The 26,135-nt window shown below is 40.9% G+C and overlaps 1 protein-coding gene across 1 annotated transcript; it reads right to left on the minus strand.

Moving 5' to 3' along the window:
• Positions 1-16,056: 16,056 nt before the first annotated feature.
• LOC131243798 (L-type lectin-domain containing receptor kinase IV.1-like) lies at positions 16,057-18,324 on the minus strand. Its single transcript, XM_058243380.1, has one exon. It carries the CDS (start codon positions 18,237-18,239, stop codon positions 16,227-16,229), a length of 2,013 nt encoding a protein of 670 aa, XP_058099363.1. The 5' UTR covers positions 18,240-18,324; the 3' UTR covers positions 16,057-16,226.
• Positions 18,325-26,135: the final 7,811 nt, after the last annotated feature.

Here is a 26,135-nt window from a genome sequence, read left to right on the forward strand (position 1 = left end):
GCATTGTGCTGCTCATTCATGTTGAGGTCCAGTTTAGTACACGTGTGCAAGATCTTGACCATTTGTGGGGATATCCCCTCCGATCGTGTTTCATGGCCTGAAAATCAAGATGGTCCAATCTTTAGGTGAGCTGAAAAGGTGTGATTAATGCTCTTTTGACAATTATCAATTAGTCTTGCCAACATCTCTAAAGTAGCATACACAGAGATTCCTTGCCTAAATGCACCTTTACAGGCATATATTTGATTTTGCTTTGCTGGAATATTTGATCAGTGCATAACATGGAGAGAGGAAGCAGTTATGTTTGATTAATTGTTCAATTTTCCCTTTCCCAGGCTCTTGTAAAGTTAGGCTATTGCCTTGTTTTTGCATGCCATGTTATATACTTTATATTTTAACCATGATCTATATATCACGTTACTATTTTCTCAAGATTTTCCAAATCCCTTCTCCACCACATTACTCTGCTTGAAGATGTCTTCCTTGAAAAGCACAAGATTCCAAGTTCACAACAAGTTCTCAATAGATCAAAACATCTGATTTTTTTTTTTCTATAAATGCAAATGAACTTTCTTGTACCAAATTATGCTTTCAGCTATGTTGGTTGGATGGGTCCTTACTCATGCCTCAGTGGTAGACTCACAAGAGTCTCAACATGAGGTCGTGGGTTCGAGTACCCACTGTGGTGAAATCCCACTGTGGTGTAAGCACGTGGGTGTGTGTGGGGTGTGTGCATGTGTAAAAAAAAGGAAAAAAAAAGAGGAAGCTATTTTGGTTGGCTTTACCAAGCATCATTCAAACTATAAATTATCTGTTACCTACTCGATGCCATGCTTCAGTCTTTTGCTTACTGCATATGGATATTCTAGGCACGGATTTGGGTTTTGGCCCTTATTGCAAAGCTCTTCTCAATTTCTAGCTCTGTGGCATCAACAATTTATCACTCTAATCTCCTTGGGTTGTTGGAAGCAGAATTTAACGACACAATGATATGCTTATGACTTTGAGTGCTTTAGAGCTCTTGTATGAGGTAATGAGTTAAAGATTCGGTTTGTTTACTTCTTTTTTTCCAGCACATACTATTGACATGATTGTCTACTAAACTCATTTTGTTACCATTACTGGTTATTATGGACAACAAATTGACAATACTATTATTGTCATTTATTATTAATATAGATATTGCAACTCATGCTATCTTTATTATTGAGCTAAGACGATGATTTACATGTCCTTTTTTTTTGTCTAGTTTTCAATGCTATGCAGCTTGATTGCTGATGATTTCAAAATCAGTAGAGATGTATCTTATGCTTTATATTTGAACAACTTCCCCTTAGGTTCAAATTCATGTGCATGATTGTAGTTATGGTCTTAGGTGTTGACCATTGACTTCGAAATTGTTTTATTTGCAGTCTTGAAAAAGTTCTGTTTCTGGAGTAGGTTTCTTTCTCAACATTTTAACTCATCTCCTCCAATTTGGGAGGACGTTCTGTTTCTGGTGTTGCTCTCCAGTTCACATGTATATTTCTTTGTGGAAAGGATGGAAGCGTCCTTATCCTGAAGAATTCTTGCTGTTTTGGTTGTTGTTGTCTCTTGTCATATTTCTAATATCTATAACTTAATAATCTTTGATTGTATAGTAGGACATCTTGTTGGTGGAGTGTTTTTATAATTGTGCTTGTTATTGATAGAGTTGAAAATGGTTCCTTTTATTGTCTGATTCTGTCATTTTCATGATAATCATTTGTCTAGATATATGATCATTTATGTAGATATAAATTGATCGTTTGTGTTTGAAGTTCTTGACAAATGGTACCTGGTGACAGGCTTTGTTGATGGATGGCTGAAAATGTTCTTGTCCCTTGAGCTTGATCTTGACAGATTTGCATTCATTAAAAGGATTCGAGTTACGTAACTTGAATTTATTTCTAAGGATTCTCTTGGCTGCAGACGTTCCATTAAGTTGAAATAAGCAGATCTACTGTCTTAAGCTTTTCTTTTTAACGATCATGGTGTGACCCTCTGGTTTGCTTGTCTTTATTATTCATTTGAATGTAGATATGGTGTCATTCTAAAAAAACAGACAGGCATTCCTACTATATGTATGTTTCCTGTCTCCATTTTCTAAAATTAGTCTCAAAAGGAATCGTACCAGACATGATTCCTACAACCTGTTATGGGATTCCTATTGTATGTATGATTCCTATAAGATGGAATGTTGCTTGTGTGAAATTTTTAAAAGAATCATAGTATATGTATGATTCATATGTTCTCTTTGCTAATGTAAACAGAGAATTACAGTCCATGGCTGTTGTGGAGACCTTAATTTTGATATATATATATATATATATATATATACATATATATATATATATATATATATATATATATATATATATATAGGTCTGAAAAGGGGAATTCCATGGAATGTCTTGCTTATTTTAAAAGAATCTAATTATATGTATGATTCTACATTTCGTAAAACTAGTCGTAAGATCGTTCTCTTTGCTATGTAAACAGAGGATTATAGAGATTGTTGGCATTGTTCTTTCATTTGACCCGAAGCCTATCCAGGTAAATTTATTTTTGGATGCCACCTATCTTCTTCCTTTTTTTTTCATTGTTTTACAACATCTTGTGGTTCTCTTTGTATTTTGATTCCAATACTTTCTTATGGGTATTCCTTCCACTTCATTCAATCCAAGACATGTTCTAAATACCAATGTCTGGAAAACGCATATTCATTTTTCATTTTGCTTATTGTGATTTGTGCAGGGAGTTGCTAACCGTGGTGCTTCCATTCGAGTCGGTCGAGACACAGAAAAAGCTGGCAAAGGTGAGGGTTCTTTTAAGCTTTAATCATCATCTCCTTTGCTGTTTTCCAAATTCCGCAATTTGGGTATGTTTTCCAAATTCCGCCATTTTGGATGGTTGATTAGTTTCTCTTGAACTGTTTTTTCTATTTCTTAATTGGATAATCTTTACCATCCCATATCAGCTGTTGGATGGCTGATCAGTTTCTCTTGAACACTAAAAGTATGTGAGATATCAAAGCCTTTCTATAACTCAATACGATACACATTATCATCGACTTTTTTCAACACCCAACAAAGGCCAACTTTCTTTGGGTTCAACTTATTACAAGTGCCGGTTGAAAATCATTTTTCACGCAAGTCCACCATAACCAAATCGCTTTTAGCAAACACCGTGGAACACCTATGTATGTTGGCATCCTCTTTATATTTTTTATATCATTTTAGTACTCAACTTGTTATAGACATTGTTAATTTCTTCTTCCATTGCACCCGATTGGACATCAGATGAATGCTTCTAACCATGCATATTTGAGCATTTTACTACCATTGCAATAGCTCACATTGTAGAACTCGACATTTCAAATAGAAATAAGTCGGTACTTTATGACTTGTCATTACTCATCAAAGTTACCAGTTATACATTTTGTATCATAAACAAGTGCATCACATTACATCTTCATCTTATTTTCTGTAGTATAGACTGAAAGATTTGTGTAAAGTTTTTCTAGCCAAGTAGCTGACTTATTTTATTCGAACCTGCAATATCTTCTCAAGGAGCCAAGTGTATGGACTGATGTGCTCCAAGAAGCTGAAAAGAATGTGCTCGAATTGACAAAAGCTATGGTATGGCTAGACGCTTGCTTTTATGGCTAATGAAGATAAATGGTGTAATTTATTTTATATTTTCAGTTTCTTTACTAATTCCATTCAATCATGACCCGGATGTGCGTCGGAGCTATCCGGATGTTGAGCGGGGGTCCCTGGAAGGTGAGAACCGCTGTTATGATCATGATGAAGCTTTCCATTTCCTATGGACAGCATTGGAGGGGCTTTTCGATCAAATACATGCCGTGTTTATGTATTTGATCGAAATTAATGGAGCAGACCCGGATGTGCGTCGGAGCTATTCGGAAGAGCGTTGTTATGACCATGATGAAGCTGTCCATTTTTTATGGACAGCATTGGAAGGGCTTGTCCATTTGCGCTGGATGGCTGTATTTATATTTGTATTTGCAGGGACCATACCCTTAACCTAAACCAAAACCTATGACCTAAAACCTTAACCTATAACATAAACCTCAACCTTAACCTAAACCTAAACCTAAAACCTTAAACCTAAACCTAAACCTAAAACCTAAATGTATTCTCAAATCCTTAAACCTAAACCTACACTTAATCCTAATCTTAATTCCCTAACCTAAACCTATACCTAAACTTGAAAACCCAAACATAAACCCAATCCCGAACCCGAACCTAAACCTTAACCTTAACTTATTCTCAATTCCCTAAACCTATATCTTATAACCTAAACCTAAACCTAAACCTAAACCTTAACCTATACCTATAACCTTAACCTAAACCTAAACCTTAACCTAAACCTATAACCTTAACCTAAAACCTAAACCTATAACCTAAACCTAAATCAAAACATATAACTAAAACCAAAACCTATATCTTAAACCCGAACGCATTCTCAAATCCTATAACCCATAATTTAAACCTAAACCTAAACCTAAACCTATAACCTATAACCTAAACCAAAACCTATAACCTAAACTAAAGCTAAAACCTATAGCCTAAACTCGAACCCATTCTCAAATCCAAAAATCTATAACCTAAACCGTTAACTTATAACCTAAATCAAAAGTTATAACCTAAACCTAGCCTTTCCCTAAACCTATAACCTAAACTCAATTCCCTAAACCTAAACCTAGACCTAAACCTATACCTATAGCCTAAACTCATATCCCTAAACCTTAACCTATAACCTAACCTAAACCTATACTTATAACCTAAAACTATTCCCAAATCCCAACACCTATAACCTAAACCTAAGCTTTCCCTAAACCTATAAGCTAAACTCAATTCCCTAAAGCTAAACCTACACCTAATCCTAATCTCAACTCCCTAACCTAAACCTAAATATAAACTTGAAAACTCAAACTTAAACCCAATCCCGAACCTGAACCCGATTTCCTAAACCTAAACCATAACCCATTCTCAAATCCAAAAACCTATAACCTAAACCTAAACCAAAACCTGAACTTATAACCTAAACCCGAACCCATTCTCAAATCCCAAAACCTATAACCTAAACCCGAACCCATTCTCAAATCCCAAAACCTATAAACTAAACATAAACCTTAACCTAAACCTATAACCTATAACATAAATCAAAACCTAAACCTAAACCTAAAACTTAAACCTATGACCTATAACCTAAATCAAAACCTATTACCTTTCCCTAAACCTTAACCTAAACCTAAAACCTAATGTATTCTCAAATCCCTAAACCTAAACCTGCACCTAATCCTAATCTAAACTCCCTAACCTAAACCTAAACCTAAACTTGATAACCCAAACCTAAACCCGATTCTGAACCTGAACCTGTAACCTATAGCCTTAACCTAAACCTAAAACCTAAATGTATTCTCAAATCCCTAAACCTAAACCTACACCTAATCCTAATCTAAACTTTCTAACCTAAACCTAAACCTAAACTTGATAACCCAAACCTAAACCCGATCCCGAACCCGAACCCGATTTTCTAAACCTAAACCTTAACCTATTATCAATTCCCTAAGCCTATTGCTTATAACCTAAACCGAAACCTAAACCTATACCTTAACCTAAACCTAAACCTATAACCTATAACCTAAACATAAACCTAAAACCTAAATGTATTCTCAAATACCTAAACCTAAACCTAAACCTACACCTAATCCTAATCTCAACTCCCTAACCTAAACTTGAAAACCAAAACCTAAACCCGATCCCGAACCTGAACCTGAACCCGAACCCGATTTCCTAAACCTAAACCCTAACCTATTCTCAATTCCTTAAATCTATTGCTTATAACCTAAACCTATACCTTAACCTAAACCTATAACCTATAACCTAAACATAAACCTAAAACCTAAATGTATTCTCAAATCCCTAAACCTAAACCTACACCTAATCCTAATCTCAACTCCCTAACCTAAACCTAAACCTAAACTTGAAAACTCGAACCTAAACTTGATCCCGAACTCGAACCCGATTTCCTCAACCTAAACCTTAACCTATTCTCAATTCCCTAAACCTATTGCTTATAACCTAAACTAAAACCTAAACCTATACCTTAACCTAAACCTATAACCTATAACCTAAACATAAACCTATAACCTAAATGTTTTTTCAAATCCCGAAACCTAAACCTACACCTAATCCTAATCTCAACTCTCTAACCTAAACCTAAACCTAAACTTGAAAACTCAAACCTAAACCCAAACCCGAACCCGAACCCGGTTTCCTAAACCTAAACCTTAACCTATTCTCAATTCCCTAACCCTATAGCTTATAACCTAAACCTTAACCTAAACCTTAACCTAAACCTATAACCTATAACATAAACCTAAACCTAAACCTAAACCCGTAACCTATAACCTAAACCTAAACCCAAAACCTAAATATATTCTCAAATCCTTAAACCTAAATCTAAACCTTAATCTAAACCTTAACCTAAACCTATAACCTATAGCCTTAACCTAAACCTGTAACCTATAACTTAAATATAAACCTAAAACCTAAATGTATTCTCAAATCCCTAAACCTAAACTTACACCTAATCCTAATCTCAACTCCTTAACCTAAACCTAAACCTAAACTTGAAAACCAAAACCTAAACCCGATCTTGAATCCGAACCCGATTTCTTAAACCTAAACCTTAACCTATTCTCAATTCCCTAAACCTATAGCTTATAACCTATACTTAAACCTAAACCTAAACCTTAACCTAAACCTTAACCTAAACCTATAGCCTATAGTATAAACCTAAATCTAAACCTAAACCTAAACCTAAACCTAAACCTAAAACCTAAATGTATTCTCAAATCCTTAAACCTAAACCTAAACCTTAACCTAAACCTATAACCTATAGCCTTAACTTAAACATGTAACCTATAACCTAAACCTAAGCCTAAAACCTAAATGTATTCTCAAATTCATAAACATAAACCTATACCTAATCCTAATATCAACTCCCTAACCTAAACCTAAACCTAAACTTGAAAATCCAAACCTAAATCCGATCCCGAACCCGAACCCACTTTCCTAAACTTAAACCTTAACCTATTCTCAATTCCCTAAACCTATACCTATACCTAAACCTAAACCTAAACCTATAACCTATAACCTAAACATAAACCTAAAACCTAAATGTATTCTCAAATCCCTAAACCTAAACCTACACCTAATCCTAATCTAAACTTTCTAACCTAAACCTAAACCTAAACTTGATAACCCAAACCTAAACCCGATCCCGAACCCGAACCCGATTTCCTAAACCTAAACCGTAACCTATTCTCAATTCCCTAAACCTATTGCTTATAACCTAAACCGAAACCTAAACATATACCTATACCTAAACCTAAACCTATAACTTATAACCTAAACATAAACCTAAAACCTAAATGTATTCTCAAATCCTTAAACCCAAACCTACACCTAATCCTAATCTCAACTCCCTAACCTAAACCTAAACCTAAACTTGAAAACTCAAACCTAAACCCGATCTCGAACCCAAACCCGATTTCCTAAACCTAAACATTAATGTATTCTCAAATCCCTAAACCTAAACCTACACCTAATCCTAATCTCAACTCCCTAACCTAAACCTAAACTTGAACTTCAAAATTCAAACTTAAACCCGATCCCGAACCCGAACCCGATTTCCTAAACCTAAACCTTAACCTATTCTCAATTCCCTAAACTTATTGCTTATAACCTATAACCTATAACCTTAACCTAAACCTAAAACCTAAATATATTCTCAAATCCCTAAACCTAAACCTAAACCTACACCTAATCCTAATCTCAACTCCCTAGCCTAAATCTAAACCTAAACTTAAAAACTCAAACCTAAACCCGATCCCAAACCCGAACCCGATTTCCTAAACCTAAACCTTAACCTATTCTCAATTCCCTAAACCTGTAGCTTATAACCTAAACCGAAACCTAAACCTATACCTTAACTTAAACTTAAACCTATAACCTATAACCTATAACCTAAACCTAAACTTAAACCTAAAACCTAAATGTATTCTCAAATCCCTAAACCTAAACCTAAACCTACACTTAATCCTAATCTCAACTCGCTAACCTAAATCTAAACCTAAACTTGAAAACCAAAACCTAAACCCGATCCCGAACCCGAACCCGAACCCGATTTCCTAAGCCTAAACCTTAACCTATTCTCAATTCCTTAAACCTATTGCTTATAACCTAAACCTATACCTTAACCTAAACCTATAACCTATAACCTAAACATAAACCTAAAACCTAAATGTATTCTCAAATTCCTAAACCTAAACCTACACCTAATCCTAATCTCAACTCCCTAACCTAAACCTAAACCTAAACTTGAAAACTCAAACCTAAACCCGATCCCGATCCCGAACCCGAACCTGATTTCCTAAACCTAAACCTTACCCTATTCTCAAATTCCTAAACCTAAACCTACTCCTAATCCTAATCTCAACTCCCTTACTTAAACCTAAACCTAAACTTGAAAACCAAAACCTAAACCCGATCCTGAACCCGAACCCGATTTCCTAAACCTAAACCTTAACCTATTCTCAATTTCCTAAACCTATAGCTTATAACCTAAACCTAAACCTAAACCTAAACCTAAACCTTAACCTAAACCTAAAACCTAAATGTATTCTCGAATCCCTAAACCTAAACCTACACCTAATCCTAATCTCAACTCCCTAACCTAAACCTAAACCTAAACTTGAAAACTCAAACCTAAACCCGATCTCGAACCCGAACCCGATTTTCTAAGCCTAAACCTTAACCTATTCTCAATTCCCTAAACCTTTATCTTGTAACTTAAACCTAAGCCTAAAGCTATAGCTAAACCTGTAACCTATAACTTAAACCTAAACCTAAAACCTATTGCTTATAAGCTAAACCTAAACCTAAACCTAAACCTAGACCTTAACCTAAACCTAAATGTATTCTCAAATCCCTAAACCTAAACCTACACTTAATCCTAATCTCAACTCCCCATTCCAAACCTAAACCCGATCCCGAACCCGAACCCGATTTCCTAAACCTAAACGTTAACCTATAACCTAACATAAACCTAAACCTATTACCTGCACTTATAACCTAAACCTAAACCTAAAATCGAAATGTATTTTCAAATCCTTGAACCTAAACCTACACCTAATCCTAATCTCAACTCCCTAACCTAAACTTGATAACCCAAACCTAAACCCGGTCTCGAACTCGGACCTGATTTCCTAAACCTAAACCTTAACCTTAACCTATTCTCAATTCCCTAAAGCTATAACCTATATATTATAACCTATAACTAAAACCTAAACCTTAACCTAAACCTATAACCTAAGCCTAAACCTTAACCTAAACCAAAACCAAAACCTATAACCTAAACCTTAACCTATAACCTATACCTATAACCTAAACTTATAACCTATAACCTAAAACCTAATCCTAAACCTAAACCTAAAACCTAACACCTAAAACCTAAAACCTAAACCTAAACCTATTTTAATGATCGGTTTTATTTTTAAAAAGTGCTCACTTTTTTGGAAGAAGTTTATGCAATTCTTCATGATTCTGAATTATAATGTTTTGTTGGTTTTTTTTTTTTTCAGGTGAAAGACAAAAAGAAAATTGTTGCTGATTTTTTTTCTTTTTTTTATTTATGATGTTAAACTTATATGTATTTATGTGTGGATGAATGTAATGTGGATAAGATTGCTTGTGTTTGGATGGATGTAGTTTATGTTTGGATAAATGTAGTTTATGTTGGATTTACGTAGTTTGGGTTTAGATGGATGTAGTTTATGTTTGGATGAATGTAGTTTATGTTGGATTTACGTAGTTCAGGTTTAGATGGATGTGAATGTGAATATGATGAAATATATTATATAACAGGTGTATATCAGGAAGAATATGATGATGTAACAGGTGTATAATGACCCTCTTATAAGGGACGGCTCATGACAGTCCTTTTAAGGACGGTTCATGACCGTCCTTTTAATGGACGGTCTGTGGCCATCCTTTGAAGGCCCATAAGAGACGGACCATGACAGTCCTTTTTAAGGACGGTCATGGACCGTCCTTAAAAAGGACGGTCTATGGCCGTCCTTTAAAGGCTCATCAGAGACGGTTTACGACAGTCTTTTTTAAGGACGGTCCATCACCGTCCTTTTAAAGGACGGTCGATGGCCGTCCTTTAAAGGCTCATAATAGACTGTCCAAGACCATCCTTTTTGAGGACGGTTCACGACCGTCCTTTTTTAGGACGGTCCATGACCATCCTTTTTTTCGTCAATAAAAGTGACGGTTTTCGACCGTCCTTTAAGTAATACGACACGTCAAAATTTGACGGCCCTTGCGACGGTCCATGACCGTCCTTTTTGGTCGTTTGAGACGGTTTTGGACCGTCCTTTTTTCACAGTTTTGGCGTAGTGTCTCCCCCCTAACATAGCTTTGACATAGGCCAAAACCCAAGCGTGGTACGCTTGTTGAATGTCGCCGAGTTGTCCTCGGATCTCCCCGAGCTCGACCTCGCACAAGACCTCGTTCTTTGCTATGACCTCAGGAGATTTCTTGCTCTTTCTTTTCTCCAGCGTATGGTGTAGGTCGGAGTCAGTGAGCATGGTGGTTCCCGTGGTGTGTGTGGGTGCATGGATATGTCGCCCTGATTGCTGCTTGACTATATGCGAGTCGTTAGGTGCTTGAGGGGGTCGAGATAGCTCGGTTGTCGCACCTGCTTCCACTCCTTGGTCGGGAGGTGGATTCCACCTCGACCTGGTTTTCCAAGTAGATGAGTCGACCTCCACGGTTGCGAGACCTTTGTGTAGACATTGCAAGAGCGGAACCGGTTTGATGTTGTGAGGGCAGATCCTGGGGATCTATAGGCTGCTCTGCTGGTGCGGGAGCTATTACATCGATAGTAGCGAAGGCCCTCTTTCTACCTTTTGCCATTGCTAGGGAGGTGAAGATGTCGAGTTATGTCCTTTAATGGCTTTACTATCATTTCCATAGACTGCGCCAAACTGTTGATGTTGAGATTTAGTTAACCCTGCTAGCCTTTCGTTTACTTGTAAAACCGAATGGCAATGGGGGCCCTGGTTGTAGCTGAGGAACCTCTGATACATAAGTTAGAATAAGCACTCTAGGTCTAGTCGAATTAGGGTTTTGCTCCCTAGAGCCTTTGCTGCCTCTCTTCTTTGTTTAATCCCGAAAAGTATAGTGCCCAAATCCTTTTCTGATTTAAAAAAAATAAAAAAAATTAGAGTTTTTGTGCATACCTTACACTGTAGGTAGGGTTCTTATTTAAATCCTTTTGAGGCATCTTCCGTATTTTTATTTTTATTTTTTTAAAGAAAAACTGAGAATTTCATTTAAGATAACAGGATTTACAGCCTTTTCGGGAGGGTCCCTACAAAAAGAAAGAGGACCACGCCTATCGTGTACTACATACAAAAACAGAAGAAAAAAAAAACCACAATGGATCCTGCAAGAAACACAGCCGGGGACACAGCACGACTGATTACTCGAGGGGGGCAGGGCAGAAAAGGTGAAGGGGTTCTAAGCCTGCCCAGCCCCACAATGTCGAGCACAAGCTCACCTTTGATGTGCCTAGGGAGCGAGACTCGGCTAGTGAAGGTAGTGTCCAGGCATCCTTCACTCGCCATTCTCGCAAGGGCATCCGCCATTGCATTGCCTTCGCGGAAGACATGAGAGAAAACTAGGTTAAGGCTAGGAATTTTGGACTGGATTTCCCCCAGAATATACCAGATCTTCCAAGGAGAGGAAATAGAAAAGTCCTCCACTACTGCCACGATAATTTTGGAGTTAGACTCCACCACAATGTTGGTAAGACCCATGTGAGAGCAAATGTCTAGCTCGTCAAGCATTGCCCGGGCTTCGGCCTTCGTGTTAGAAGAAGACCCATAGTACCTGTGAAACACAAAAATCAGTTTACCGGACTGATCACGACACACTCCTCCACCACAGCTTTCACCCGGGTTGCCTCTTGACGATCCATCAATGTTTAGCTTTAGCCATTTTTTTTTTTTTTTTTTTTGGGGGTTGGACCATCTGACGATAGTCGGTTTTTTGAAAGGGGCTAGGGATGGGATGCCAATCCGAAGAGCGTTGAGGATAGAAATCTCGGTCATGGTATGGCTAGCTGAGATTGGAAAAAGAAGATCAAATCTCACGCATCCATCGAATGACATTGTAAATGATGTTGCTGGTAGACATTCTCTTCCCCTCGAATCTAGCAGCATTTCGATTGATCCAAAGCTCCCAAACTATAAGGCTTGGAATGAGACTCAGAAGGATAGAAGAGCAGGATTTGAGGCTAGCAGATGAAGTCCATAGAGAAAGCCTAGAGAGGAAAGGCTGACTCAAGACTAGAGGAACATCAAACAAACTGCTAAAGAAATCCCAAACTCGCTTGGCCGTTATCCCATAGCAAAACAGATGGTCCAGGGTTTCGACCGCACCAGGAGAGCTGAGAATCCCTAGGACAGATGGCTGAAAGTCGTGAGGCAATGAGGCAGGGGAGACGCTGGACCGGGCATAGTCGACTGGCAGCCGAATGGAGCCATAAACTTGCGCCGAACTGATAGGAGGGGGAGAATGGCAACATTCACATTTCGAGGCAATAGACACCCCAAGCCGCTGGACCGCCGCATCGACTGGGACCGCCCTACAGGAAGTCTTCCAAGCGAAGATAGCCAGCTTGGGGGGAAGGAATTTGTTCCATAGCCAAGAGGACCTAGCGATCTTGGGGTGATGCTGTCTGATACCATTCCAAGCAGAAGAAACTGAGAACTTGCCGGAGGGGGTTAAATCCCATGAGAGCTTATCTGAGCGATTAGAGAAAGCAACCTTAGAGGCCAGCAGGGTTTGCATAGCAGAAGGAGAGATCAAGTCCTGAATATCTGCTAGATTCCATCTGCCCAAAATTGGATGAAAGTCGCTGACGGAGGCTTGTAATAACAGAGGAAGGATAGATGAAACAATGGCACCTACCAGGATCCCATGTCCTGACCAATTGTGAAACCAGAAACTAAGGTTGCCCGATCCGAGGAGCCATCTAGAATGAAGAATAGTGAAAGGAAGCACCCTTACAATTTCCTTCCAGATGGGTGATGAGCAGGGGCTCCTCCTGCCATGGTGAGACAAGAACTTCCACAAATAAACCGCTGAAAAATATTTGGCCCAATGGGACATACCTCTGATAAGGTTCCAGGCCATCCTGACTTTGAGAGCTTGCATGACGTCATCTAGGCTGCGGATCCCCAATCCTCCCTCTTGCAAAGGGGTGTATATACTCTGCCAGCTAATCCAGTGCCTCTTATTCCCATGATCCGAAGTACCCCAGAAAAAGCTTGCAATGGCGCTGTTAATATATTTGATTACTTACTTCGGGATGTTGATAGCTGCCATGAGGTGAATAGGAATACTCGAGAGAACGTGTCTTATCAGGATTAACTTCGCTGCTTGGTTGAGAAGTTTGGCTTTCCACCCATCTATCTAATTGGTAATTTTTTGGATCAGGGGATGCAACATCGGTTTGGTGATTCTGCCTTTGACAAGAGGAATGCCTAGGTAGGAAATTGGGAAGAAGCCCTGAGCGAAGCCTGATATGGTGTTGAGGCATTGGGCTTTTCTCCTAGAAGTTTTCTTGGGGGTGATGAAGGTTGTTTTGGTGACATTAACCCTTTGGCCTGAAGAGCTTTCATAATCACAAATGAAGCTGAGGAGAATTTTTACATTAGCAATCCTGCCATTTAGGAAAACAATAGCATCATCAGCAAAAACTAGGTGCGTAATGGACGGACAAGATCTAGGGAGGTGGAACGGTTGACATCTCCCTGAAGCAAAAAGAAAAGACACGCCTCTACTAAAAGCCTCTGCTGTGAGGATGAAAATGGAAGGGGAGAGAGGACATCCCTAACGGAGACCTCTGGAGCTCTTGAAGAAACCGAATGTCCTCCCGATGATCAGGATAGAGAAGTTAATATCTTTCCGACAATGCTGAAGCTGAGCTATGTAGGAAGAGCTGAATTCGAATTTGAGTAGCACTTGGGTGATGAAGTCCCATTCCATTCGATCATACGCGTTCTCCATGTCCAATTTGATGATGAGGTTGCCCCCGTATACCTTGCGATTGATCTCATGAGCCATCTCTCGTGCTAGGGAAATATTATCAGTTATGGACCTACCTTTGACAAAAGCCCATTGCTCGACGGATATGAGCATGGGCAAGACATGAGCCACTCTGGATGCCAGCAGCTTAGAGAAAATTTTCATAATGCAGTTGCATAAGCTTATCGGTCTGAAATCTTTAATGGTGACCGGGTGTTTTTTCTTTGGAATGAGACAGAGAAGGGTGCATCGAAACGCTTTGGGGATCGAGCCCCCCTGAAAAAAATCTTTGGCCGCTTGTAGAATGTCGTCCCCAATCACCTCCCAGCAAGAGGAGTAAAACGCCCCTCCAAATCCATCAGGCCCAGGTGCGCTGTCAATGGGGATAGCATAGGCAGCCGCCTTCACTTCGGCCATGGTTGGCGGACGAGTGAGAAAATCGTTCATCCGCTCATCCACTACTCTTGGGATGCTGTTGAGGATGTGGGCCGATAGTTAAGTACCCTCCAACAAGAATAGCTCCTGGAAATACTTAACAGCTTCTTCCCCTATGTCACTGGCTAAGAAAATAGTTGCCCCAGATGAGGTTTGCAGCTGGTTGATGGATGCACGCCTGTGCCTTTCATGTAGATGCGTCTCACATAAGAGATCTTCCCCTGAGTATATGACACTATCCTTGATGTGATTCTCGGTGAAGATCTCGGTAATGTAATCCTTTTTGTATACGAAGAAGATATCTTCCAGTGGTTAGTGTCTGAGGAGGTCGTGGTCCACAGCTGATACCGAGATCTAAGTCTTGGTCGAGGTCCCACAGACTGATCTTAATTGTCGATCATGGTCACGACCGAGTTTCGAAGTTAAGGCCTCTAATTAGGGTCAGGTCGGTACTTACAGTTATTGCTTGGCCATGACAGTGAAATGGTAGATAGGTGACTAAGGCCATCACTTATGATTGGTGCTCGGGTTGATTGCGGTGGTCGTGCTCTCACCTGATCTCTCAACCAAGCTCTTTGCCTTGTTATTTTCATCATATTCCCATTATTTGGTCACTCCAGTTTTACCCATAACATACTACAATTACAACTTTCCCAGAGTCTACCATAATGTTTATTCACCATTAAAACTGCTGATAATGTAATAGAGATGTTAAATGTGATTGACCATGAAATACTGTGTAGGCCACAAAAGTTTTGGATCAAACTGATATTCATACTATGATGTTTTCAATGGCAGTTGTTCAATGATCAATGCTTCACGTGCTATGGCACACCTGATATTTGGATCTACTTCATTTTTTAGTCTATGCTATAAAATGAGCTGGAAATATGGATGGGCAGCGTGGATATGCGTCACATACATTAAGATGTGCCCTACTACTGGAAAACAGTGTTGATCCAAAACTTCTGTCCTCCAACAAGTTTGGATGCTGTGTTCCGGTCCACTACAGGTTTGAATCTTCCTTATTTTTAGTTTCATACTATAAAATGAGCTGAAAACTTTAATGGAAGAGAAGCAAATATGTGCAACTTAGCATCAACTTCGCCGTCTCTTTGTTGAAGAAGAACAGGCAAAATGTGAGGTGCCCGTACTTGAAGAGCACGATGGGGAAGCCGAGCCGCATCTTCTAAGGTATTCCTTTCTATAAGATGCTTTTGGTTAGGTCGTTCAAGCGAAGCTCGCTATCGTTTCTGTAGCAAATACTGAGCTATCATTTTAAATAGTTTTTTTTTTTTTTTTTTTCCTTTTATTAAATGCTGAATATACTGCACCCTTAGCAACTACCGGCAATGCTAAATTCATTGGACTTTGAACCAGTAAAAAAAAGAAAAAAGAAAAAAAAAAAAAAGATATCGATTGTTTGGACCATCGGAAGATGGTTCCCGCTTTTATTTGACGCCCATCGTACCAATGGAAGATCATCGGAAGATAATTCTCACTTGTATTTAGATATACAGAATTCGTTAAAGCATAGCAAACTCGCACCATCCTGCAACACCTTACCATCGTCCATCAACGGCCACCGGAGAGGATCGATTCTTGGACCGATGATGTAGTTGCAAACCCCTGTTCTAAAGAAGAAGGATATGACAAGCGTAGATCAACGTACCCTTTATAATGGCCTCCCGAAAGGATGGCCGCACCCAGATCATCGGATGAGAGCTCGGGTAAAGGTACATCACGATCCAAAAACTGCATTACCTGCCGCATGCACGGCCTTGCGGCTGACAATGGATGAGAACACAGCAATCCAAGCTTCAGCACTAACTCCATTTCCTCCACCTCGTAGTCAAGTCCCAGCTTCGGATCCGCCGCTGCCAGAATTGTGCCTCTACTCCAATATTCCGACACCCATTCGACCAAGATCATCACCTCATCCGCCGATGATCGGGAATCAATGGAACTCCTCCCGCAAGCAACCTCGAGCATGAAAGCTCCGAACGCAAACACATCAGTGCTTGTGGTGGCCTTCCCACTCCTAGTTAGCTCCGGTGCAAGATATCCGAGGGTCCCCACCACGTGGGTCGTCTGTGGATCAGTCCCATGATCATACAATCTGGCTAGGCCGAAGTCACCTAATCTACCGTTCATCTCGCTATCTAATAAAACATTGCTGGCTTTGATGTCTCTGTGAAGGACCACCTGCTCCCATCCCTCATGCAAGTAGAGAAGCCCTGAAGCCATTCCCTTGACTATACCAAACCGTCGACTCCAGTTCAGTATTGTTTTTGGATGGTCAAAGAGGAATTTGTCCAGACTTCCATAGGGCATGAAATCATAGACCAGTAGCAGCTCTTTCTTTCGCCGGCAATAGCCGAGAAGTCGCACCAAATTCCGGTGACGGAGGCGGCCCAGGCTCACAATCTCTGATATGAATTCCCGCACCCCTTGTCGAGATTCATGAGAGACTCTCTTCACAGCCACTTCGATCTTCGAGGCTGGTAAAACCCCTCGGTAAACCCTCCCGAAACCTCCGACCCCCAGGAGCTGTTTGTGTTTGAAGCCCTCAGTAGCCATGAATAGATCCTTGTATGAGAACCGATGCGGTCCGTATTGACGTTCCCAGTCCTCTAGTATATCGGTGAACTTGATCTTCCTTCTCACGATGAGACCGAAGGCCGAGATAGCCATTAATGTTAAAAATATCACAATTATGGGTAACCCAATTGTTACAAGCTCCGATTTATTTTTGGGTCCTATCCGTGGAAGCTTAGGAAGGCGCGAGGCATCAAGGACCTCAGCTTGACCGTTCATCTTAAAGCTCCATCCCAAGATGTAAGTGGATGAAGGAGCCGTCTTGGTTGATGAAGAAAAACCGATGTACATGTCGTCTAACAAGATTGGTGAAAGATCCACCATCAATGACAAGAGTGGACGATCAGGTTTAGGTAAGCTTATAGGCCATAATGTTACATCGAGATGGTTTTGTAGACCATTGTATTCTACCCAGACATGCATCGGTTCTCCGCTTACAAGGCTTAGATTCTTAAACCCACCATTTATATTACTAAAGTAAGCTGCAGGAGCGGACGTGATGGAATCTAAGCCATTGATGTCGATTCCGACATGGTTGTCATCGATATCACGGAATTCTGGATTAATGTACGTGTCGAGCTCGATGGCAGCTATGTGATTCGATGAATTGCCAACGTTCTTCGGATTGAAGATGCCCATGTATTCGCCCACTTCACTTCCTGGGAACTCTTTTGAATGTGAGATCACAAAGATGATCCCAGTGCTTCTGACATTTGGATACCGGAGCATGATTGCAAAGACGAAGTTTACAGAGAAAGATTGAGTTTTACCTTGTGAAGGTTTGAAGTGAAGGGGAATGGGGTAGAAGGCGAGACTCTTCGTTTGTTGTATGGAATTGTTAAGAAGCAGGAGGCCTTCAGATGTGACCTCGGCTGCGCCATCCAAGCTCATGTTAGCGCCATGGAATCCGTTGTAAATGAAATCTTCGCCGTCGCCTTTGGAAGCCGCATATCTCATGAGGAGAAACGACATTAGGAGCGTCGAAAACATGGCTGAAAGCTTACCGTGGCTTCCAAGTTCGTAGACTTTGATGCTTTGGTAGACCGGTAGCGCTCTAATGAAAGGGATTTTCCTGTATAACTGCCTACCTTGGCCCGTTTGGCCGGGTGGACTGGAAGGGATTGAATGGTACTAGGGTGGATGGCATGGATTTCTAGGTAATAATGGTGTTGTCAGTGGATTGTCTTGAGATCCATGATTGCTCTATCCAGTCCGTTTGGCACGCCTGAACAATCCCGGGATTAAACCTTCCCATCCCTTCCAATCCCAAAATCGGATTGCGTACTGAGTTTTACAGACAGCCGTCTACCGTGGTATCGTATTGAAATCGGATTGCGTACTGAGTTTTACTCAGTTCGCTCTTATCGCACTGAGTAAACTCATTTGGGCCCACCTTGAATGTATGTGGTCTATCCACGCCGTCCATCCGTTTTTACATCTAATTTAAGGGGTTGAGCCCAAAATTTAAGCATATCCAATGATCAAGTGGATCATACCACAAGAAACAGTGGGGATAATGATCTCCACTGTTGAAACCTTGCTAGGCCCCCACAGTGATGTTTATTTGTCATCCAACATATTCATAAGATCATACAGACATGGATGAATGGAAAGAATAAATATAAGCTTGATCCACAACTTCTTTTTCCCCCAAGAAATTTTCAACGGTAGAAGTTCAATTCAACTGTTTCCTGTAGTGTGGTCCATTTGAAAATTTTATATGCTTCGTTTTTTGTATCAAGCCATAAAATTATCTGGGAAAATGGATGGACGGACCGGATAGAATACATAAATCGTAGTAGACCTCAAAGAGTTTACTCAGTACGCTAAGCGTGCTGAGTTACTCACTACGCGTATGGGGTTTACGAAGCGTATTTTTCAAAATGACAAAACTGCCCTCGTTCTTTCTCATTTGAGAAAGCCCACTACTCCGTCCTTAATTTCGCGATCCAACCTATTGTCAAGGCCACAGCCCCACCCGCTGTGGGGCCCACCGTGGAAACCTTGCAGTCCACACTTGGGGGCTTACTCCGCGTGAACTGCACGATGTCCGGTGGCAGCGTACCCTACAACGCTGTGGGACCCACTTTGATTTATGTGTTTTATTTCCGCGCCATCCATCAGTTTCTCCGGACCATTTCCAGGGCGAGCCTAAAAAAGCAGGAGATCTGATCTCAGGTGGGGCCACATCGGGGACAGTGGTGATTGAACGTCCCCCACCATTAAAAACTTCCATGGCCCACCGTATACAGACCCATGAAGGAAAATGTAAACGTCAGCCCGAAGGAAAAAAAAAAAAAAAAACAGAGACAAAATCTGTGGGACCCACTGTGAAGGAAAACACCGAAACTGTGGTGCTCGAGTACCCACCACCATTGAAAAAAAAAAACCAGGACCTATATTGATGCATGTGTTTTATGCACGCCGTACATCCATTTTTCAGAGGGCAGGCCGCATCATGATGCACGTTTTTCTCCCAGACGTCCCTCCATCTGGAAGCATCTCAGGGTGTGAATCCACCAGGAAGTAGATCCGACGCCCAAGTGGGTCACGCTGCCGGAAATAGCTGCATGAATGACGCCACCGTTGAAACTGTCCGGGGTGACCATGATGTTTACAACTTGACCTGTCGGGTGAGGCATATCACGTGAAACCCCTGTTCAAGCTTTACACCAGCCGAGCTTCAAGCTTATTCATGCTATTTAAGCTTATATATATATATATATATATATATATATATGTATATATATATATATATATATATATATATATATATATATATATATATATAAATATAAAATTGGGCAAATAATTTTTTTTATTGAAAACGAAAAAGGCTTTACAAACATACGGGTGTGTCAGTTGAAAACTGGGCCACACGTATCATATAAACCAAGCCAAAACACCAGCCCTCTCTAAACAAGAAACAAGAGACCGACCTTCAGAACCCCGGAAAACAATCTGAAATGATCCAACATACCACAAAGCTCCTGGCTGCTCCTGGGACCTCCTAGATACAAGGCAACCGCCACATGAACCTCCTGACACTTCTGTTGTTTTGGAAAGTTAGTTCTTTTTTTTTTTTTTTTTTTCTTTTTTTTTTTAGGAAAAACTGAGCCATACACCCTTTCCTGTAGATTTCGGCCAGCCTTGAGCCCAACAAAACAAAAGGCTGCCTATCAAATACCTTATGTCCCCATATGGCTGTTTGGGCTTGGTTGGGTCTAAATTATACTAGCTTAAGGTTGGTTTGATTTGGTCCAACTATCCAAACCGAGCCGAGTTCGAACAGGTCAGGTCTTTCCTTATTTTTTTTTGGCCGGGGGGGGGGGGGGGGTTAATATATAACAATACAAAATAACATTAAAAAAGACTAACACAAAAATAATACTACAAAATAATATTAAAAAAGACTAATATAAAAATAATAACATTAAAAAATAACATAAATTTTAATATCCTCCATAAGTCAATAAAAATGAACAAAAAGTTACGACTTAAAACACAAGTATATATAACTCTCAAAGTTCTCAATTACGGAAGTTTATGATGACCAAAGTAATATAATTACATGGAAGGAACATCTCAATGGAGGTAAAAATTAGACCTTTTATTTATTTTTATAAGAGAACCAGCAAAATCCATATATGGGGATCAAAAAGATCACAACTTTGTAGAGATATTCAGGTTGGCCAGAACAAAAAACAACCAGGCCAACCTATCATGTGGAGAGGAAACTGCACAAGAAAAACTACCAATTTCTTAGTGACCCCAGCCCAACCTTATCCAAGAAAGTTAGACCTTTGGTGTGAGAAGTAAGGTCCGCCAGAGTGCAGGGAGAAGAAGGACATTGGGTACTGCTACCCAGCTTGGCCAAGGCATCCATGGGGGCGTTACCTTCCCTCAGGGAGTGGGAGAAGGTCACCCTAGCAAAGGCGGCATAGTCTTTGATCTTGGCAATCCAGTAGAGCCATTTCCACCTGGGGTAGCCGTACCCGAGAGGAATTTGCAGATTAATTCCGAATCTGATTCAATAATGATTTGATGATACCCCTTAAAGAGACCCATGCGCAATCCATCATGGATGGCTCTAAGGTAGCCAAGGCATCCACGGGGGCGTTACCTTCCCTCAGGGAGTGGGAGAAGGTCACCGTAGCAGAGGCGGCCAGGTCTTTGATCCTGGCAATCCAGTAGAGCCATTTCCACCCTGAGGTAGTCGTACTTGAGAGGAATTTGCAGATTAATTCCGAATCCGATTCAATAATGATCTGATGGTACCCCTTAAATAGACCCATGCGTAATCCATCATGGATGGCTCTGAGGTAACCCATGGTAAAAAATAGACCTTCATGTAAGCGTAGTCTCACCTTAACCCTCAGGTGGGCCATACTACAGGAAATAGTGATAATTGAATGATCACAATTACAACTTTCTCAGGGTCTATCGTAATGTTTATTCACCATCCAAGCTGGCCAAAATCCAGGCGATCAAATGGACGAGACCCCCAGCCGGTTAGGTTAAAATGAATGTTGATGGTTCTGCTAGTCGTAATCCAGGTAGGGCTGGTGGTGGCGGGATCTATAGAGGTGAGGATGTTGCTTTTGTCTTTGGTTTCGCTGCGGGCTATGATAGGGCTTCAAACATCCGAGTTGAAATCAAAGCTATCCATGACAACCTATTTCTTTGTCTTTAAAAGGGCTTCACCAAAATCATTATGGAGTCTGATTCCTTGACTGTAATTAACTGCCTTTCAGGGACGAGCCGGCTGGGGTGCAAATGGAGATACTGGTTGAGTAGGATCATCGCTCTCCAAAGGGGAGGGGAAGTGGAATTCCGACACATCCTAAGGGAGGGTAACGGGCCGGCGAACAAATTGGCTAGATTAGGCAGCGAGACCCAAACCTCTGCCTTGTTCTTCTCTATCTTTGAGGTTCTAAGAGAGGCTAGGGGCCTCATTTTTCTTGACAAGGTGGGGCTGGGCGCAATCAGAAGCTAGCCCGTTTCGCTTCTCCCCACTTCGTGGGTTTTCTTTGTGCAGTTTTCGTTTCCTTTTGAAGGGTCGGGCAGGTTCATTTTTTGTTTCTGCTGGGCTTGGTTGTATAGGCATTTGTAAACCTTTTGAAGTAATGAAATCAGTCCCCCAGGTTTATTTTTTAAAAATAAAGCTGCTGATAATGTCACATAAACGTGGATAAAGGTGATTGACCATGAAATACTTTGTGTAGGCCACAAAAGTTTTGGATCAATCAAGTTGATATTGATACTATCATGATTTTAATGGGGGTTGTTCAATGATCAATGTTTCATGTGGTATGGCCCACCTGATATTTGAATCTACTTCATTTGCTGGCCTATGCCATAAAATGAGCTGGAAAAATGGATGGGTATGTGTAACATACATTGAGATTAGCCTTACCATAGGAAAATAGTATTGATCTGAAACTTCTGTCCCCCAACAAGTTTACATCTTGTGTTGTGGTCCACCAGAGGTTTGGATCTTCTTTATTTTTTGGTCTCATACCATAAAATGAGCTAAAAATTTTTATGCACGACTAGATAAAACACATATATCGTGGTGGGGCCCATAGAACTTTGACACCGGTTATATGGCGGGTGAGGTCACCAGCCAATTAGAATCCCACTTTAGCATACCGAGTAAACTTTATGGGCCCACCATCATGTATATGCATTATCCATGTCGTCCATCCACTTTTTCATATCATTTTAGGATATGATAAAAAATGGAATCATACTGAATGCTCAAGTGGACCAAATTAAAGGAAACAATGTGCATTCATGTATATGTATTATGTATTATCCACATCTTCATATACATGTATTATCCACACCATCCATTTATTTTAACATATCATTTTAGGACATGATCCCAACATTGAATTATTTCCAAAGCTCATGTGGATCACACCACAAGAAACAATGTGCATACAATCTATGAGTCGAATTAAGCTAAATCAAACTGAGCTAAATCAAGTTGAGCTTCGAGCCGAGCTAAGTCGGTACTGCCTTGGTTTGAGCTTGGTTTGATTTTTTTAAAACGAGCTTGACTCCGAGGCTTAATTTGGTTTGAACTTCTATTTGAACCAATCTAAGCTGAGCTTTTTCAAACCAATCTGAGCCAAGCTTTTGAGGTAGCTTGGTTTGTGTCCAGCTCTAAGTGTGGCCCAAACTCACCCAAGACTGTGTGGCCCATACTGTGAGGCCCACCTTGATATATGCATTCTGTATCTATGTGGTTCATCGGATTTGCTAGTCATTTTACTGCATGAGCCCAAAAATAATAAGATCCAAATCCTACCAGACCATACTACAGGAAACAATGGTGATCAAATGCCCTACCATTTAAAACTTTTTATGGCCCTCCTTAATATTTATGTCATGTTTATTTGCTATCCAGCCTATTAATAAGGTCACAGAAACCTCCATGAAGGGAAAAACAGAATATTAACTTGATCCAAAACTTTTGTGGCCCTTTTTTTTTGTTTCAAAATGAGGGGGTACACCCCTCTATTTTTGATAAAATGATCAAAAGATGTATAATCAGACATTTGGGTGGGCTCCATAAAAAAATTCGGGCCTCACCTATCATATAATCTAAACAACGGACACAGAGGGGAAAATAAAAAAGACTAAAACCAATTTGTCGCAAAGAATGCTCTAGATCGGCCTATAAAACCTGCAAATGGGACTATACCCTGCTCCTCCCTATATCGAGGGACAAACAGACTCACTACTATGAGATGAAATAGCCCGACCTACATAGGATCGGAGGAAACCCGACAGCTCTGGTTCCACTTAGGAAAGAAAGAGTCAAGGCTTGTGCCAGCACCAGAGGAACCAGACCCATGCTCTACAAAACCAGCAAACGAGGCAGAGATGAATCGCAGCAACAGCTTCCATCGAATGCTAGAAATCTGGCTTCTCCTAAACATCATGAGAAGCAAACAAAATCCAGTAGCAATGACAGAGCTTTCAAAGACGATTTGTGGTCAGGAGCAACAATACCATTTCTAGACCAACAAAGAGTGGTTTCAGGCATAACAGAGGAAAACCCCTTGATAAGCTAACGTCAACTCTGTCCAAGAAGGATCAGCTATCTGCAGTTGGAGGAACTTTGTATCTGGAACCTCCCCAGCTATTTGGAATTGAACTCCAAGCTCGAAGCTCTTGGCTTTCAAAAACCTATGATGGCCTAGAGAAGCACAAGAACCAACCATCATACCAACGAATAAGAGGGGGGAGGGATGGGGGGCAACTGCCTAGTAAGCCAAAACCGTCGTCCTTCAGTCAAACCATACATCCAGACCCTGCGAAAATAGGAGACAATACAATAGAAGCGGCCAAGCATAAACCACAACCCTTGTCACCGTAGAGGGCAACCGCCGGGAAACCCGAGCTAAAGAGGAAAACTGCTGTTGTCCAAAAGAGAATAATAGAAGAAAAACAACATAATCCAGCTCTTAATCAGAAGTTAAATGAGGGTCAGCCCACACCCTTCTTAAGATTGATCTTTCTTAAGAGGCCCAAACCAGTCTTATCTAGCGTCATAGAGCCCCTAACAGAAGAAGGAAGGTGTTGAGGGTCAAATATTGCATATCAGACCCAGTTGTTGCCTAGATTTATGAACATGGCACCGTTTAACAGCTCATTTTGATCATGTTTCTGTTGCAAAGTGGAATTGCGAGCTGGGACTGGATCGGGATACTAAAAGCATGGATTTAACGGTCTGAAGGCACCAAGGCAAGCGACGGACCCTAGGAGACCAAGATCGACAGATTTGCACGCCAAGGATCCAAGAAAATCGAGAAATTGAAGCTCAAGTGACCTGAAAAGTGTCCAGAATGCAAGATCATAGGGTTCCCACCATCTGATCAGTTCAAAACTCCATACGTGGCCTGAAGACCATAAATGAACCGTACACGTAAAATTTCAGCTCCTGGATCACTGTGAAAGTGGCCCAACGGACAAATCAGCCCACAAATTACTAATCTGGGGCCCACCTGATATCTGGATATTCTCCGTTTTTGGGCTCAACTGTTTAAATGAGCTGACAAAACGGATAGACGGAGCGAATTTCTCAAAAACATCATAATGGACCCCACTGGAGTATGCGTGTGCATAGTGCATAAGTGCACTGGCCGTGCACAGAGACGAAAAGTCGATCAATCCGACTTTTGACCGGCTTCTTCTTCCTATTTAAACCAAAACGCAACAGCGTTTTACGCCGTGCATTGCGGTTTTGAGTTGTGGGGCCCAGGCATTGTTCAAAAGACAGATCTGGACCGTCCATGTGAATCACAAGGGCCATATCATGCATGCCTAGGTGAAAAATTCTCAAAAGGTCCTGGAGATTCATTTTTGATTGTCCAAAAGAAAGATAGACGGTGAATGGATCTAGTCCAATGGGCCGTGTATAATTTGAAGAAAACCCACCCTTCCTGACCAGTTTTTCGTCGGGAATCCAAATAACGGAGTGGATTTATTATTCGAACTCAATAAGTGGGTCCCACCGACAGCCAGCGCAAGAAGCGCTGGCTCTATTTCGCACGTCCGTGAAATCCGGCGCTGAGGGACTGTTCTGTGATCAAGAGGTCGTCCGAATCCATGATCTGGACCGTTCACAGGTTGAAACGGGTACCCATAAGACCAGCCAAGAAGTCGGTTTTGAGTTTACTGGACGGCGAGCCTCCCAAACTGAGGCCAAACGCAACTCCTTTAGCGTTGCTGCGCACGTTGCTGCATCGCTGGCTGCGTAAGAAACTTTCTAGGAGCTTTCCGCAGCCTAATCCTTTTAGGACTCCACAGCAGTTCCGGGAGGAGTCTTCTTTGGGCAGGGACGTGAGAAGCAAGATAAAAGGAGGAGTTTTG

The sequence above is a fragment of the Magnolia sinica genome, chromosome 4 (assembly GCF_029962835.1).
Source record: "Magnolia sinica isolate HGM2019 chromosome 4, MsV1, whole genome shotgun sequence".
NCBI classification, from domain to species: Eukaryota; Viridiplantae; Streptophyta; class Magnoliopsida; order Magnoliales; family Magnoliaceae; genus Magnolia; species Magnolia sinica.